The 19,400-nt window shown below is 35.0% G+C and overlaps 1 protein-coding gene across 1 annotated transcript; it reads left to right on the top strand.

The window, feature by feature from the left end:
• The first annotated feature begins 8,319 nt into the window (after positions 1-8,319).
• prrg4 (proline rich Gla (G-carboxyglutamic acid) 4 (transmembrane)) lies at positions 8,320-17,588 on the top strand. The gene is made up of 7 exons (XM_084125189.1): positions 8,320-8,567; positions 8,829-8,938; positions 9,208-9,371; positions 9,664-9,691; positions 12,201-12,339; positions 12,430-12,615; positions 16,906-17,588. The coding sequence occupies exons 2-7, from the start codon at positions 8,839-8,841 to the stop codon at positions 16,931-16,933; spliced, it is 645 nt and encodes a 214-aa protein (XP_083981315.1). The 5' UTR covers positions 8,320-8,567; positions 8,829-8,838; the 3' UTR covers positions 16,934-17,588.
• The last annotated feature ends 1,812 nt before the right edge of the window (positions 17,589-19,400 follow it).

Below are 19,400 nucleotides of genomic sequence, written 5' to 3'. Positions count from 1 at the left end.
ATAGGCCTACTTACTCGTAGAATATGCTTATTTCGGACGCAGCCCTCGAGTGTGAGACTGATAATGAAGGATATCCTGGTAGAACTGGATGTGAATGTGAGAGACAGAATTCCTTGGTTAATAGATTCAATCAACCATTCAGTGTGTCTTTATTTAGCAGAGGGGTGTCCAAACTCGGCCCCGGTCGCACTGTCCTGCTGAGTTTAGCTCCAGCCTCAGTGGTCAGGACAGGAGCAGGATAGGAGACCCCTGATTTAGCAGGACAAACTCTGGAAATGAGAGGATGATGATTAATAAACTTTTTACCCTTTAGACATGTTAATAGTTGCATTAAATATTGTCAGATAAAAGTCAACACATTTTCAGCCCAGCTGATTCTGATGCTGAACACTGGAGCCCGTGTTGAGCGAAATTGAGAGAAAAACATGGTAGGCTATATTAATGAACTGCAAAACTTTCCCTGTTCCTTCCCTTCTCCATTTGCACTCACTATCCCAGGTTAACAGTTCAGGCTCAAATGATGTGTTGTGTGAGATTTACCAGTTATCTCTCCTTCTCTCTATCCACTGTGTCCGATTTCACGACCCCGTTTTATCATGATCTGATACAGGTTGAATCATATTTCTGCTGAGAGAAGTCGTAATGTTTTTATCTCTCTGATTAAGTGGTGGCCCCACAAAGTATAGGCACTTAGAAATGGATTTCATTGCATTAGTGGATAAATGAAGTCTGTTTTCCTCAAGTTCACACAGGTGTAGTTCATCATAATCATGATCCTCTAATATCTGACAAGACATGTAATGTGGACGGTTGAGGAAAGACCTGGCAACCTATCCCGGAAAATCATCGGCAAGAAAATATATTAACGCCATACGATAGCCTACGCGAGAGACTGTCCATGAAAAGAAGAATTAGGCAGAATCAATCAACTTTGTGATTATTAATTAATTTTGCCTAATTGTTCTTTTATAATGTGTTAAATATTTTTTCTAAGTAAGCATATTGCTTATATCTTTTTATATTTAAAATATTTATTTTATTTGAACATTTTTAAGATTTAAATAATTATTAGCTTTTCATCTATTTACAAAGCCCCGGTTTTGGGAAACCCTTGTGTAATGTAAATGAATGGAATCAATTTTCTTTCACTTTGTATTTGTATATCAATATAGTACAAGATTATCTTAGTCAAATCAATGTGATAAATGATTTAGGTCAAAAGTAATCTAAAAGTAATTAAATAGTAGCCAGATTAGGCTACATTACGTAAAATGTGTAATCTAATTAGATTACATTACTAACTGCATTTTTATCATGGAAATTGTATTCAGTAGACTACAATTTGTAAGTACTGTAATCTACCCAGCAATCACTAATTTTTATATTCAGATGAGATTGATAAAATGAGATTTTGTGCCATCTACTGTATGTTCAAGACTTCTTGCAATAAACTTCTTTTTGCAAAATGTTTTGCTTGTGCTTTTTTTCTTTAAAATAAATTCCACTTGGTTAGATATTTTGTTAATGTAGTTCAATGACTTTCAGACTTTATCAGAGTTTATCTAAAGTGTTCAAAGCTCTTTTGGGGGGTGGACTCTGCATATAATTCATAACTTTATATGTGAAAACACATTTTGTTTGTAATAAAATGCCTGCAGGCTGTTGAGTAATAGTTGGGTGATTTTCTGCTGAGCTTAAAACGCTTTGCCAAAGTTGGTGAAAAGTCGATATCTTAATTTCAGAGCATTATAAACAGAATAAATCATTTCCTCAGCATGAGTTTATAAACTTGGCATACTTCCCACACTATAAAACATGAATCCAGCAACATAGCAGGAGGTATTTCCCATTGTAGAGAAATTATCGCATTTCCAGCCGACCCTGGTTTATCCATCATTATTCCTCCAGAGCGGAGCGCATGTTTCAAATCCTCAGGGGTTCTGACGAGTTCAACGTCGTCTGGTCTTACACAGCAGATAAAGACAGGAATGTGAGCTTTATATCAGCTCGGTGTGGACAGACGCTGCTTAACTGCATCAGCATTCTTGCAGCCGCTACAACAGTGTCCAGACCCCTGCTGAAGGACGGGGGAAATACTGAAGCCTATCACTGGTCAATTAGCACCAGTCTCCACGAGGAGCACAAATACATCACTGTTAAACTGGGGACTTTTCCAGGAGATCATCTGGGTGAGGCAAAATGAGTTGCTTTCCCCAGAAAGTTATGTTATAAAGTGATGAGGTTTATCTGTGATGTTTGGTATTTTCAAGATTGTTTATAAAAATGTAATTATTTTTTGTGGTCTCCATGGAGCATTAAGTCATCTTGTCAGCTGCACCATGGATTATGTATGTTTATGCATTGCAAGCCTTGTTGATGTTAGATAAATGCCAAAAATTGTAATATGGTTAAGAACACATAAGCATGTGTCCTTAAACATATTACCATAATAGTACATTAACGATATATACTCTTGGGAATGGTTTTTGGACTAGAAAATGGCTGAGATTATTACGAATCTGCGGCCTTTAATTATAACCCCGGACTCCTCAAGGGTCAAAGGCAGCGCTTTAGTTTCCTGACACTGAACATGCCATCAGTTCAAGGCCTGTGTGACTTACATAGAGGTTTTATGGGACAGCACTAAAGCAGCAGAAAATTAAATCCAGTTTCCAATCTAAATTTTAGTTTTACAGTTTTAAGATTTGAAACTCTAACCCCCGGTTTCACAGACAAGGCTCAAGCCTATCTGAAAGCAACTTGCACTGACAAACCTTAACATATGTCAGTGCCATTGTTTTGTCTCAAGAATAAATGCCCTAATTGAACTAAAGCCTAATCCCGGCTTAATCTAAGCCCTGTCTGTGAAACCAGGCCTAAATGTTTGTTTTCTGTAGTGGTTACGTTGATCTCAGAATTTGTTTTTTTTCCCTTCTGAACAAAAATTCCATAGATTTTGTTGTTGTAGTTGTTTGGTTAACAAGGGAACACATTCAGATATTAGACATTCAGAGTCATCTACATTATATGGACAAATGTATTGGGACACCGGACCATTACACCAACAGTGACTGTTATGAGATCTCATTCTAAATATAGACATTAATATGAGGCTGGCCTTTGCCGCTATAAAAGCTTCCACTCTTCTGGGAAGGCTTTCCACAAGATTTTGGAGTGTTTCTGTGGAAATTCTTGCCCATTCATCCAGTAGAGTATTTGTGAGGTCAGACACTGATGTTGCTCGAGAAGACTTGGCTCGCAAACTACGTTCCAGTTCATCCCAAAGGTGTTTAATGGGGTTGGTGTCAGGGCTCTGTGCGGGCCAGTCAAGTTCTTCCACAGCAAACTCATCCAATCGTGTGTTTATGGACGTTGCTCTGTGCACTGGGGCACAGTCATGCTGGAATAAAACAGGGCCTTCCCTAAACTGTTCCCACAAAGATGAGAGCATAGCATTGCCTTGGAATGTTGAAGCATTAAGATTTCCCTTCACTGGAAGTAAGGGCCTAGACCAACCCCTGAAAAACGGCCCCACGTCAGTATCCCTCCTCCACCAAACTTTACAGTTGGCACAATGCAGTCAATCAGGTAATGTTCTCCTGCTAACCACCAAACCCAGACTCGCCCATCAGATTGACAGAAGTGTGTTCTGTGATTCGTCACTCCCCAGAACAGGTTTCCACCGCCGGCGTGTTAAACACACTCCATCCGACGCTTGGGATTGTACTTCGGGATGTGAGGCTCGCATGCAGCTGTTCGGCCATGGAAACCCATGAAGCTTCCGCCGCAGTTTTTGTGCTGATATTAATTCTGATTCTGATTAGGAAGTTTGGAACGCTGTGGAATCGTCAGAGAGTTGATGACTTTAGGCACCATGCGCCTCAGCACTCAGTGACACCGCTCTGTGACTATATGAGCTGCGTCCCAATTCAGAGGCTGCATCCTTCAAAGGCCGATTGCGTCTCAGCGGTGCGACGAAGGCTGTCCTAATTCGAAGGCTCCTTTAAATGTGGCCTTCGTTTCCCATGCAAAAGGATACAACAGATGGATCCTTCACAGCCTTGCCTACCCCAGAATTAATTGTGTGCCAGTGACAACAGGAGAAATTGCTGAATTACACCTTTAAACGCAAGTATTGGGTTTCAGCTTACTCAAATATCTATGATACAAATGTAAAAATGAAGAGATCTTTAAAGCTGTTCAAATGTTCTAAGATCTAAGATCCAATATATAGTTTGTACTCTTTATTATGTACAGAAATGGACCATAGTGGACATATTTAGACAGTTTGTGAACCCTGTTTTGTTTTCAGACAGTTTAATATAACAGCAGCTGTCACAGTTTCTAAATGACAAGAACAGCCCTCATATACGCTACCGTCCTATTTAAGGGCTCAGTCCAACCTTCGCGCCTTCAAAGGACACAGCCTCTGAATTGGGAACAGCTATGGTCTTCCTCTGAGTTGTTAATAATACCACTTACAGTTGACCGAATATCTAGCAGGGATGGAATTTCTCGAACTGACTTATTGCAAAGTTGGCATCCTATCACTGTACTATAAGCTTCAATTCACTGAGCTCTTCAGAACGACCCACTTTATTCACAAAAATGTGTAAATGTAGACTGCATGGCTGTGGCAATCTGATTGAAACACCTGAATTCAATAATTAAGAGGTGTGTCCCAATATTTTTTTGTCCATATATTGTATAATATAAAGATCTAAAAAGTTGCTCTCAGGATTTCACATGCATTTTACATTTTGTAATTCATTAGGCTAATTATTAATTTAATACTTACCTTTTCCATTTTGGCTGACAGAACAATAACTTTGGAAGTGTTCAAAATGTTTTATACAGAAGTTTTACTGAACAACAAGTCCACTCTGAGTATAATATTCTCTGGATTTTAAATTGTGACAACTAGCTTCAATCTCCCCCATATTTTAGAAACTCTGTTAGTTTAAAATGAACAAATGAGAAGATTATGAAACTGAAATTTTTAACTTCTGCATAAGAACTGTGGACAGCAAGTTTTCACTGCCATCTAGTGGTTCATGTAAGTAACATCAACCTGTGGCTCAAATGCCTCTGCTATGCTTTAAAGTCCCCATGAAATCAAAATGGAACTTTTATTGGCTTTTAGTGTGAATATGTTAGCCTTATTGTTGTATATAAAAGCTAGTGTGCTCCAAAACAATGACAAAATTTGCGTTTAGAAGATATAAGCGTTCAAAACTTCCACCAATAAGGATCAATGATTTTGATGAGATCCTGCTGCACTTCAGCTTCTCATCAGATTTTCTGTCCAATCAACAAGTCCAATAGTGTTATTATAGCCTCTTTTTTTAAATGAAATAAAAAAAATAAAAAAAAAATTATTTCAAAACACTATATGAGGACATTTAATAAAATCAAAAACGATTAAGTATCTTCAGAAAATTTTAGTTGCGCAGCTGTCAATGACGGGAGAGACATTTTAAATTCTTCATTGTGTTTTGAAGATGAAGTCTTGCTTGGAACGACATGAGGGTGAGTAGGCTAGCTAAATTGATGATTATTTTTGTATTTATTTTTTCATTTTTGGGTCAACTAACTCTTTAATTCCTCATGAATAGATTTGAAAAGTATTTTCATTGTTGCTTATGAATATGAAATTTGGCCAACAAAATAAAAGTTTCATATTTCCTTGTTGTTTTCGTAAAATATAATAATCTCACAGTGGTGAATAGGCTACATATTTCCCAAAGTTAAAATCAAAATATGAAATATAAATATTTTTATCAAAATTGTCGTCATAATTGCACATAGCCTACAAACATCATGAATACCAGCATGTTCAGTAACCGAGGCACTGGCAGCATAGAACTTAAGCTCATTAGCAGCAATAGTGAATCCAGCCCAGGTTTGCGTGGGAATATATTAGGAATCCTACTATGGCGAGGTTACTAAAGAATCCAATGTGACGCCAAACCAGTATTCATAAATGAGTCACAACGTCTGCCTTTCGTAAAACCAGAGGGTTGTTCCATAAAACAAGATTAGAATACAAGCCAGGCTTATTTTGGTTAGTTAGACTTATTGTCGGTGGATTCTGTTTCATAAAGCAAACTTAAAATAGTTCAAACTCAGTTACCCTGGCAACTTATGCTGGGAAACTAGCCTGGTCCAGGGCAGGCTCACTGTCAGGCTAAGCCTCAGCTGTTACACAGATCCTCTAACACTGACCGACAAGAACACAATGATATTACCACTGACACTCTCTCATACCATTATTGGACTTTATTAACCACTATTAGTCCAAAAATAAATATACAGTATACAGAAAATCAACTTAAATAAGGCTACAATGATAAATTAGACAATATAGACATATATATATATATATATATATATATATATATATATATATATATATAGATAGATAGATAGATAGATAGATATACTGTATTTATAGATATAGATAGATAAATACAATATATATACTACAGGTTTTCTTTTTTTACTGGCTGAATGTTTTGTGCCCAAGATTTAATTAGATTGTTTTAAAGATTTATGAATACATTTCTCTCTGGTTTTGTTTGGCAGCTGTAGTACATGTTTATGATTAGAAGAACATTAGAACACAATCTAAAAAAAGCTTTGTAAAGCAGAAGTTAAAATCACAAAATTAAAAATAAATAATTACAAAAGCACAGTATAAATTTTAACTGGTAAGATGAATCTGAGCTTAGTAATTGACAGTATATTAGCCTACATTTGATTTACCCCATTACAATAGTCCCTTTACAGTTATTGCTATCATAAAAATACACTTGTGGGTTTAAAATTCTAAATAAGGGACATCTAATGTCCAACTAACAAATATTTTAGCCTATATATATATATATATATATATATATATATATATATATATATATATATATTATGTACTTTATTATATCTTTCAATTCAAACACATTTAACACAATTATACAAATTGACAGTTCCTTTAAAGACATCATATTTTCCCCCAATAAATATTCCTTATTTTTCCTTCTACTTTTTTTCTTTTGTGATAATACCCACCAACACATAGCCTAAAAAACACGATTAGAACAATAACCAAAAAGTACATAGTTAGACACTTTTACATATGAATTAAGGGGGAAAAGACAAAAAACAATAAATAAATATTAATAAAAATGTAACATTCACATATTTATATCAAACTCTTATAATGACACATAATTCCTAATAGTTATTCAAGTAATATTATTTAAATATCAAATATTCAATATTAAATAAGTAAATAAATAAAATAACAAATAACAAAATAAAAGGGAGGGTTATATAAAAATGTAGTTAATGTAGGCTAATATATATTCCTTTATTTTATGGAATATTCTTTGATTTTAGAGTTGCACATATCTTTTCAAAATGTATACATTTGCTCTTAATTTCATGTTATCCTCTCCATAGTGTACTTTAGAAACTAAATCTACTCATTTAAAACTGGGGATTCTTGCTTTCTCCAAAAAGTATTGCATTAAAAGCTGTAATTCTCAGCATTCTAAATAAGTATGCGTCATCTTTATTATAGCATAGGTCCTATACCCAAAACTATATTTTGTATCTTTATATATTTAGTTTCTTTAAAAAAAAAAATCTTCCCTGAATTAGGCTACTTCTGTTCACTGAAGTACTTCTGTTCGCTAGAAGTTCACTGCAACTTATCCAACATCCTAAAGATAAATTATTATAATTAGAAGATATTTCTGGTGTTATAAAATATCGCATATTAATTTTCCAAGCAAAATGTATATTTTAGTCAGAATTATTGCTCTCCTATTTGGCGCGCATGCGCGCAGCAGCGCTCGTTCAATATGAAGATTAGCAGTAAAATGGATACATTTGCATGACTTTCTAACATTTACAGATGGAGAATATAACTGTAAAATGTAAGTTTTGCACTGAGGGGGGAAAAAAACATGTCACAAACGCATAAAACAGCACAAAATATACGCTGTTTGATGGTGGATCGATTCTAGGGCTGCTTCAGAAACGCGTGCACACGCAATTATCTAGACTTGATAAACCTGGATCAAATTAGTGAGATTGCGTGAACTTCAATTACCTTTTATGGAACCACTTTAGCCCCAACTTATTTGTTAGGCTCATTCAAGTCCGGTTTTGGAGTTTAATCCCCGCTTTTCTAAGTGTCTTTTATGGAACAACCCTCAGGTAGGCGCCCTCAGAGCCGTTGAAAAATATTTAACGGCTCTGGGCGCCCTGAGGGAACGTCATGAAACTTAATAAATATTCATGAGCTAAGCCCTCGTCATAGTAGGTCTGGTGAAATCGGGGTTTGCTCTCTTCTACTCTCTGACTCCAGGTACGACGATCGATTAGTCGGGTCTGAGCAGGTGTTTTTCCAACTCACCAGTGTGTGTGTATGTTGTAAACAGAAACTCATTTCCTGGAACACAACAAAATGGCATTTCGTCCAAACCATAAATGCCTTTAGGTGCTCTCTGGGAAGTAATAAAAGTTGAACGCTAAACTTTGGAGATATACACTAACATTGAAAGGTAAGTCATCTGATAGCGTCCTTCACTTTCTTTCGATTTTGACTACCAAAGCTGAGGTCCATTTTTCCTACTAAAATGTATTAGTCTTATTGAAATTAAAACTAACACGGGAAAGAAGAACTGAAACTAGTAAAGCAATTGTGACTGATTTGTTAACTATAAATTCAGCCTCTGAAATAACATAAAATGGGTCTAAAATTCAGTCTGTCTGTCGTTCCTTGTCTTTGAGAAGCCTGATTTCTTTGTCCTTTTCCCCCGCAGTTGACTAGAAATGCTCATATTTATCCTCCTACTGTGTAATTTCACTTTATGTGGACACTGTGCTTGTACGAGAAAAACCCTTAAAGTACAAGCAGGTCAAGACAGTGAAGGTGGGCAATACTTTTCTTTTCTTCAAACACTGATAAAAGCACATGCTCTAATTAAAATGATCTGATGTCATAAGTGCATGTTTATGAATTTTATAATCAGGTAATTATTGTTTGTTTATGTTCAGATCATTATGTTTCTATCAAATTATGTTGTCTAAGTCAGTCATCTCCATCTCTGTTTCAAGATATACAGTGATATAATATTACTAATGGTTATTTGTGGATTATATATGTTTAGTCACATGTGGCATTTTATTTGTGGCGTGTAGTGTTTGTTGTGGACCAGGAGGCCAACACTTTTTTGGGACGCCACCTGTTGTTCAACCGCTTCGACTTTGAGATCTTCACCCCGGGTAATCTGGAACGGGAGTGTTACGAGGAGATATGCAACTATGAGGAGGCTCGGGAAGTCTTTGAGAATATCCCTGATACAGTTGAGTAATCCCTTAATTATTGTTATTGACAAATGAATCAACATTTAATTCATTACGCAGCCTATGACAACCACTCCCAGTTAAAAGACATCGTCATATGTACTTGCCCATGGGTTGGATTTGGGCAGATAAGCCTCATTTTCATGCAGTACAAATGAAAATATGATACCAAAGTGTGTTTGGAGCGTCTGATGATCAGTTCTAAATATGTCTGCATTAACAAACAAACACCTATTTGTTGATTTCATACTGGACATTAATTTAATTCGCATTTAATTTCTGTTTTGACAGAATGCCTTTTGGAAAGGTTATACCGAGGGTAAGTTTTTGACGCACATACAGCTGAATAATTTGCCCTCAACAGAAACTGCAAGAAAAAACACTGAAATCTTCTCATTCAAATGTTTATCTACTGAAAGAAACTTGTTCATCCAGAGTTTTTAGCATACTATTTTAATATTCCCAGTTTGCCAAAGTTCCACTTCTTTTTAAACAGCTTCTGGATTGTGTCCTTGTGTTTGTCTGAAAAAAAGAAAGAAAATGCTGTCATTTTTCTATATATGTGGAATCTTTCCTTGTACACTACCGGTCAAACGTTTGGAATAATTAAGATTTTTTTAGGCCTGGTTTCACAGACAGGGCTCAGATTAGGCCTTTAATTTAGGTAGCTTTTATAAACATGCCTTAGAAATAAACATTACAGGTGTACATCTTGGGACAAAACAATAGCTGGGACATATTTTAAGATTTCGTTGCAAGTTGCTTTCAGTTAAAACAGCGCACACATGCATTTCAGGGGTTAATGTTGTTGAAAGAAGTCTCACCACAGCTGCTATATATATATATATATATATATATATATATATATATATATATATATATATATATATATATATATATATATATATATATATATATAGACACACACACACACACACACACACACACACACACACGTGTGTGTATATATATATATATGTATATATATATATATATATATATATATATATATATATATATATATATATATATATATATATATATATATATATAGTCTTCGGTGTCACATGATCCTTCAGAAATCATTCTAATATGCTGATTTAGCACTCAAGAAACATTTCTTATTATTATCGTTGTTGAAAACATTAATATTTTTGTGGAAACCATGATATACCAGTCAGGGGAAAAAACAAAATACTTTTATTCAGCAAGGATGCATTAAATTAATCAAAAGTAACAGTAAAGACATTTATAATGTTAAAAAGATTTCTATTTCAAATACACTGAACAAAATTATAAATGCAACACTTTTGTTTTTGCCCCCATATTTCATGAGCTGAACTCAAAGATCTAAGACTTTTTCTATGTACGCAAAAGGCCTATTTCTCTCAAATATTGTTCACAAATCTGTCTAAATCTGTGTTAGTGAGCACTTCTCCTTTGCCGAGATAATCCATCCACCTCACAGGTTTGGCATTTCAAGATGCTGATTAGAAAGTATGATTATTGCACAGGTGTGCCTTAGGCTGGCCACAATAAAAGGCCACTCTAAAATGTGGGGGGTCCAAAAACCAGTCAGTATCTGGTATGACCACCATTTGCCTCACGCAGTGCAACACATCTCCTTCGCATAGAGTTGATTGTGGCCTGTGGAATGTTGGTCCACTCCTCTTCAATGGCTGTGCGAAGTTGCTGGATATTGGCAGGACCTGGAACACGCTGTCGTATACGCCAATCCAGAGCATCCCAAACATGCTGAATGGGTGACATGTCCGGTGAGTATGCTGGCCATGCAAGAACATGGATGTTTTCAGCTTCCAGGAATTGTGTATGCTTGCAACATGGGGCCATGCATTATGATGCTGCAACATGAGGTGATGGTCGTGGATGAATGGCACAACAATGGGCCTCAGGATCGTCACAGTATCTCTGTGCTTTCAAAATGCCATCAATAAAATGCACCTGTGTTCGTTGTCCATAACATATGCCTGCCCATACCATAACCCCACCGTCACCATAGGCCACTCGATCCACAACGCTGACATCAGCAAACCGCTCACCCACACGATGCCATACACGCTGTCTGCCATTTGCCCTGTACAGTGAAAACCGGGATTCACCTGTGCAATAATAATGCTGTCTAATCAGCATCTTGAAATGCCACACCTGTGAGGTGGATGGATTATCTCGGCAAAGGAGAAGTGCTCACTAACACAGATTTAGACAGATTTGTGAACAATATTTGAGAGAAATAGGCCTTTTGTGTACATAGAAAAAGTCTTAGAACTTTGAGTTCAGCTCATGAAAAATGTGTTGCGTTTATAATTTTGTTCAGTGTAAATGCAAATGCTTGTATCACAGTTTTGACAAAAATAGTAAGCAGTTTTGAACATTTAATATCAATATTTGGTCACCAATAATAACAGCAGCAAATCAGCATATTAGAATGATTTCTGAATGATCATGTGACACTGAAGACTGGAGTAATGATGCTGAAAATTCATCTTTGATCACAGGAATAAATTACATTTTAAAATATATTACAATAGGAAACAGTTATTTTAAATTGTGATATTATTTCACAATATTACTGTTTTACTGTATTTTTGATCAAATAAATACATAACTTTTTATTTTTTACATTTTTATTGACCGGTTGTGTATGTACTTATTATTTCTGTAGTATTATATTGTAAAGAATGAACATACAAAGCACTGTCAGATATTCATCATCAAGTAATAATAATCATTTTTATTTTATTATTTATTTGTTTTCTTTTATTTTTAGATTTGATAACTTTTGGGCTTATTTCCACCTGTACTCACAGATAAAGGTGAATCCCAATCAAAAGTTGATGTAACAGCGCTGCTGGTGGGCATTATCTCCGCTGGAGTCTTTATTATAATAGTTGGCCTTGTTATCTGGTACTTCTGCCAGGGGAGGAATAAAGACCATGGCTTCCGAGGGTAAGGCTTTAAAATACAATTACAGAGACAATTATCCTAAGAGTCGGTGCCTGAAGAGACTGAGAACAATGTTTTGCCTTTTAATTTCAGCTCCTTCAGACGTCGATCCAACCGAAGCAATGCCTCCGTGATAATCCGGAGACTGGAGGAGGTTTCTCTGCATCCTATTCCTCACACAGACTCCGATGGGAACCCAGGTGGTCCTGGATTACCTTCTTATGAACAGGCCATCGCCATCACTGGACCACATGATGCCCCACCTCCACCATACCCTGGGTACAGACACAATTTCATTTGATGTGTTCCCTGATGTAACCTCTGTGTCATTTTTATAACACCTCTATTATGTCATTTAGTTATTTATTACTGACCAGTTAACTTTTCTTAAACAATGTCAAAAACAATTTATGGTACACTAATTGCCAGACCAGCAAGCAACTCATGGTTAATTGTAATCACTGTTGGTTTCTAATTGCTTTCCAAAGAGAAAGTTGCTGCCTGTTTTGAAGTCTCTTCTACACCAGTGGTTCTCAATCTTTTTGATTCCAAGGCTTCCCATTGTCCACAGTAAGGCCCCATGGGTCATTCCGTGTCAACTCAACTCAATACATTTTTTAATTTGTTAATATTTTTTCTTAACATAAATAGTGATGAAAGTGAAATTATGAAATGCCATGGAAAAATATTTACTGAGTAATCCACTGTTTTGTCGCCTACAATTTAAAGCCAAATTACAGCAGGGAGGAGAAAATGTCTATTAGTAAATTCTGTTGTCTTTAACAATCCATGTGAAATTGTTTATCAATGCTGACAGTTCATGGGGAGAATGGGGAGAAGCACTTTTCTTTTCTTTTCTTTTCTTTTCCAAAGTTGGCATGCCTGTAACTCAAAAAGTAATAAAGTAAAAAAAAAAAAAAAATGTCTGGTTCTTAACAAACCTTTCTTTTGGTATCTTAATTTTTAAGGCTATATATGGTTCAATACCAGAGATATGGGGATCTCATTGTGGCTCTAGGAGTAAATTGTACATATTTTCAGTGGTCCAAAAAAATGTGGGCTGACAGCTGATACTGTTTTGTTTTTTTAAGAGGAATGTCTAAAGAACAAATAATGTTAAAAGTTAAAAAGTGCCTATAAAAAGATTAATGTGCCTCAACTTTGCTATTTCAGTGGGTTTTTTTGGTTCTTAAATATTGTTAAAATTAGTATGTTCAGTGCAGTTGTTTTGATAGAAGAACAGAAAAAACATTTCTAGTTTTTTTTGTTCTTCAGACATTCCTCAAACAGTATCAGCTGGTTTTCGACCATTGAAAATGGTAAAGTTCAACAATTTGCACATGGAGCCGCATTGAGGTCTCCATATCTCTGGGAATTAACCATATAGGGCCTTAAAACTGAACAAACCAAAAGAAAAGTTTAAGATAAATATCTAAAAAGACATTGAGATACTGTATCTTTATTACTTGTTGAGTAACAATCACACAAACTGGAAAAAATAATATTTATGGCACTCAGACAGGGATGTTCTATACAATTATTTCGATAGAGGGAAACAGTTTTAACATTTTTTGTTATTTAGACATTTCTCTTTAAAAGAAAAAAAGTATCAACTGTATGCAAAGTGACCCACATTTGTTTTTTGACCACTGAATGTGTGTACAATTTAACAATTTACTTATAGAGCCACATCGAGATCCCAATATCTCTGGGAATTACTCGTATAGGGTCTTACAAATGAGCATACTAAAAGAAAAGTTAGTTAAAAACCAAAATCTTAAAGGATATTTAGATATCTTTATTACATCTTGAGTTACAGGCATGCAAACTTGCTAAAGTCAACAGATTTTTATGAATTTGGCTCCAAATCTCAGGTGAAAATTGTCATTCTGACCCCCCTCTATAGTGGATTAGTAAATATTCATCCATGGCATTTAATATTTTGGCTTTCATCACTGTTTGTCTTTCTTCAGGAAAAAAATATTAACAAAATCGAACATTTTAGATTTACATTTAAACAAAAAAAAATTGAAGAATGCTTTTTACTCAAAATATCTACTCAATAAAGTATTGTAGAGCTTTGCTTAACTAGAAAAAATTATATTCATTATAGATGTCCGTGGTGTTAAGAGATTGTATTACTTTACATAACTTTTCCAGGTCTAGAAATGTTAAAATTGAAACTCCTCATATATATCCAGGTTTTCCAAGACAAATCCAGAGGGTTGTTCCATAAAACAAGATTAGAATACAAGCCAGGCTTATTTTGGTTAGTCAGACTTATTGTCGGTGGATTCTGTTTCATAAAGCAAACTTAAAATAGTTCAAACTCAGTTACCCTGGCAACTTATGCTGGGAAACTAGCCTGGTCCAGGGCAGGCTAACTGTCAGGCTAAGCCTCAGTTGTTACACAGATCCTCTTAACACTGACCGACAAGAACACAATGATATTACCACTGACACCCTCTCATACCATTATTGGACTTTATTAACCACTATTAGTCCAAAAATAAATACACAGTATACAGAAAATCAACTTAAATAAGGCTACAATGATAAATTAGACTATATATATATATATATAGGCCTAAATACAATATATATACTACAGGTTTTCTTTTTTTACTGGCTGAATGTTTTGTGCCCAAGATTTAATTAGATTGTTTTAAAGATTTATGAATACATTTCTCTCTGGTTTTATTTGGCAGCTGTAGTACATGTTTATGATTATTAGAAGAACATTAGAACACAATATAAGCTTTGTAATGTGTAATGCAGAAGTTAAAATCACAAAATTAAAAATAAATAATTACAAAAGCACAGTATAAATTTTAACTGGTAAGATGAATCTGAGCTTAGTAATTGACAGTATATTAGCCTACATTTGATTTACCCCATTACAATAGTCCCTTTACAGTTATTGCTATCATAAAAATACACTTGTAGGTTTAAAATTCTAAATAAGGCACATCTAATGTCCAAATAACAAATATTTTTGCACATATATATATATATATATATATATATATATATATATATATGTACTTTATTGTGTCTTTCAATTCAAACACATTTAACACAATTATACAAATTGACAGTTCATCAATACATCATATTTTCCCCCAATAAATATTCCTTATTTTTCCTTCTACTTTTTTTCTTTTGTGATAATACCCACCAACACATAGCCTAAAAAACACGATTAGAACAATAACCAAAAAGTACATAGTTAGACACTTTTACATATGATTTAAGGGGGAAAGGACAAAAAACAATAAATAAATATGAATAAAATTTAACATTCACATATTTATATCAAACTCTTATAATGACACATAATTCCTAATAGTTATTCAAGTAATATTATTTGAATATCAAATATTCAATATTAAATAAGTAAATAAATAAAATAACAAATAACTAGAAATAAAAGGGAGGGAGGGTTATATAAAAATGTAGTTAATGTAGGCTAATATATATTCCTTTATTTTATGGAATATTCTTTGATTTTAGAGTTGCACATATCTTTTCAAAATGTATACATTTGCTCTTAATTTCATGTTATCCTCTCCATAGTGTACTTTAGAAACTAAATCTACTCATTTAAAACTGGGGATTCTTGCTTTCTCCAAAAAAATATTGCATTAAAAGCTGTAATTCTCAGCATTCTAAATAAGTATACATCATCTTTATTAAGTAGCATAGGTCCTATACCCAAAACTATATTTTGTATCTTTATATATTTAGTTTCTTAAAAAAAATCTTCCCTGAATTAGGGTACTTCTGTTCACTGAAGTACTTCTGTTCGCTAGAAGTCCACTGCAACTTATCCAACATCCTAAAGATAAAAGTATTATAATTAGAAGATATTTCTAGTGTTAGAAAATATCGCATATTAATTTTCCAAGCAAAATGTATATTTTAGTCAGAATTATTGCGCTCCTATTTGGCGCGCATGCGCGCAGCAGCGCTCGTTCAATATGAAGATTAGCAGTAAAATGGATACATTTGCATGACTTTCTAACATTTACAGATGGAGAATATAACTGTAAAATGTAAGTTTTGCACTGAGGGGGGGAAAAAACATGTCACAAACGCATAAAACAGCACAAAATATACGCTGTTTGATGGTGGATCGATTTGATCCACGATCGACCTCTAGGGCTGCTTCAGAAACGCGTGCACACGCAATTATCTAGACTTGATAAACCTGGATCAAATTAGTGAGATTGCGTGAACTTCAATTACCTTTTATGGAACCACTTTAGCCCCAACTTATTTGTTAGGCTCATTCAAGTCCGGTTTTGGAGTTTAATCCCCGCTTTTCTAAGAGTCTTTTATGGAACAACCCTCTGGTTCCTCAATAAGTAAATTCAAATAAGAATTATCTTGATTTTTTTGTTGTTGTTGTTTTGGCTCATTTTAAATAATTTTATGTCATAATGTCAGAAGTTTGAGACCCACTGGTCTACACAAGAATGAATCAATTTTGCAATCAATTTTTTTATAGTGTACTTTCAGTTAAAATGGTCACAAATCTAATTCCACACATCTAATATCTGTCCGCAGTTCCAGGCCAGGCAGCACCAGAAGATAACCATTCATCATTTGCCAAACTAAATCAGGATGGACTGGAAAGATAACTTTCAAAATCTAATCACGTGTTGTAAATTCTTTTTAATTGTGTTTATTTAAAACCATAACCACTGAAAACCAGTTTTGATATTAATTATTTTATTATAACAATAAAAAGTTGATCGTTTTATTTAACATACTGGGTTATTATGAAGGACATACAGATACAAGTATACATGTAATTTTATAATTTTGTTTAAGGTGTTATAGATTGTTATAGAGATCTAGTAGAGTGTGACTTACAATTACTGTATTTACTGGATCAATATTTGGTCTACATTTGTGAGAAATAATTCTGTGATCAGCACACCAAAAACAAGATTACCTCCTCTAACGTCATGCCAGGCTGTGTTGTTTAAACCTTGAGCATAAAGATAAATAATTTCTGTTGCTTTCATCTTATTTAGTCATGTCTTTTCGTTCTATTGGCAGATGTAGAGCATGCACACCCAGCAAGGCTGAGTCATGTTTCACAACGCCACTGACAGACACTGCACAGTTACTCTAGAGCTTTCTGGAGGCTGAAGCGTCTCTTTGATGCATTTTACATGATAGGCTCTGGTGTTATCATCATAGGGATATTAATAGACTTTATAATAAAATTCCTGCTTTGACTATTTTTGTATCTTAGTGTTGTTTGTTACATGTTGGTGCATGATGTAAACTATTGGCATATTAATTACTATAGGTGATAGAAGTAACTTTTAGGTACAGTATTAATACATTTTCACACTCTGTTTGGAGATATCAAATATTGTATGCAGATGTTAGGCAGATTAGTGGGAAAGTGTTTGCTTGCAGTAAGCCTATTTAAGGGGGCGTTTTACACAACACAGTTTTCAACTAAAAACGGAAAACTTTCTATGCGTTTTGGTAGTTCATTTACACGACAACGCCGTTTTGGGTGCCTGAAAACGCAAACTTTTAAAAACGGGTTTCAAAATACACGTTTTTGAAAACGATACCGTTATCGTCTCCATATAAACTGCAAAAAATGCAAATTTGGGAAAACGGTGATGTCATGTGCATGCGTGTGTCACATTAATATTTTGTTTATATCATCTGCTTCATTCCTATTTGCCTGGGTTCTTATTAGGGTGAGTTTCAAACAGTGTTTTTGCACCCTTAAAGGGCACTTCGGGAAGGGGACGCCATTTGTAGAGGCGTTCCAAACGAAAGTGAACAATTGAATCCCTTCATGAAGGGAACATGCGATGGTCACTTCAAGGAGGTAATTTAATCGTTCATGGTCATGTGACCCAGGGTGGCGAATCCTCACGATTCATTTTAAATTTAGATATGGCAGGTAGTGATTACCTGCCATATCCGGTTCGCGAATGAGCCGGATCTAAGAGCCGGCTCTTGTAGGTGAACGACGTTAGCCGGCTCGCATAAGAGCCGACTCTATTTTTAAAAATGTAGCCTATAGAAATTAAATCATTATGTAGGCTAATAATGAAATAATGAATGATTTTAATTGCATTTAAAATAATTGACTAATTCAAAAACCAACAAAAACATAATTATATAGGCCTAAAGGCGCACACACATTTGTTTCGACTGTCTGATCAGCCTCACATTCTGTTCCTGGCAATCATACACGCGATGTCAACCAATTAAACTGCATGAGGGAGTGCCGAGCAAACTCACACACACACTAGAGATGCGGATAAACCGCGGATCAGGCGGATGACGTGACGAAAAATAATATTTTAATTAAATTCGGGCGGGTGGCGGTTGAACCAATCAAATGAAAAAAGTTTGCCACTAAGCAAACCTGCAAGCTATGCCCAGCTGTCAGTACTATTGGGGGAGGCCTAAACGTCTCTTAGATGAGACCGCCTGGGTTATTTTGTTTCGATATTAATTATATTTTAAAACAGCCAATCGTAGCCTACTACCACTGTGGAATATGCATTTAAAAGAGAGACAGATAATGGTCTGATATGACTCAGAAATGACATCGGGCAATTGCAGCACAAGATGTTCAGAAGAACGCAAGAGCTAAACTTCTACAAGCTCAATAATATCCACATTAAAAAGTAAAAAAAGAAGGTAAGAAAAATAGTCAGTCATAACTTTGCCCATTAATTAGATGTGCAAGGCAAGCAGGCTAGTTTTTGGGTTGTTATGGACAATTAAATATGTGAATAGTCACGTTGCACAGTTGTGTGGTGGACTTTAAGTTTCAGCGAGTTAAAACATATATTTTTTAAAGAGCCGTTTGTGAGTCAAAAAGAGCCGGCTCTTTTCAGTGAGCCGAGTCAAACGAGCCGGCTCACGGAAAAGGGCCGGAATGCCCATCACTAATGGCAGGAGAGTTGGAGTTAATACATTACAAACAGAATGTTTTGTTGTGATATATAGACACATTTGTCATGCATTTCATTTTTAGTTTCATAGATAAAAATGTGTTTAATGCTTAACTT

This window comes from Abramis brama, assembly GCF_963993115.1.
Source record: "Abramis brama genome assembly, chromosome: 9".
Classification (NCBI taxonomy): Eukaryota; Metazoa; Chordata; class Actinopteri; order Cypriniformes; family Leuciscidae; genus Abramis; species Abramis brama.
The sequence above is the reverse complement of the archived record's forward strand: the minus strand, read 5'-3'. Positions and strand labels throughout refer to the sequence as shown.

Excerpts from the sequence above, each read along its gene's own strand:
- prrg4 (XM_084125189.1), top strand. The coding sequence starts at position 8,839 with ATGCTCATATTTATCCTCCTACTGTGTAATTTCACTTTATGTGGACAC. Across the intron at positions 9,372-9,663 it reads TTGAGAATATCCCTGATACA|AATGCCTTTTGGAAAGGTTA; the intron begins GTTGAGTAATCC and ends CTGTTTTGACAG. Across the intron at positions 12,616-16,905 it reads CCACCTCCACCATACCCTGG|TTCCAGGCCAGGCAGCACCA; the intron begins GTACAGACACAA and ends ATCTGTCCGCAG.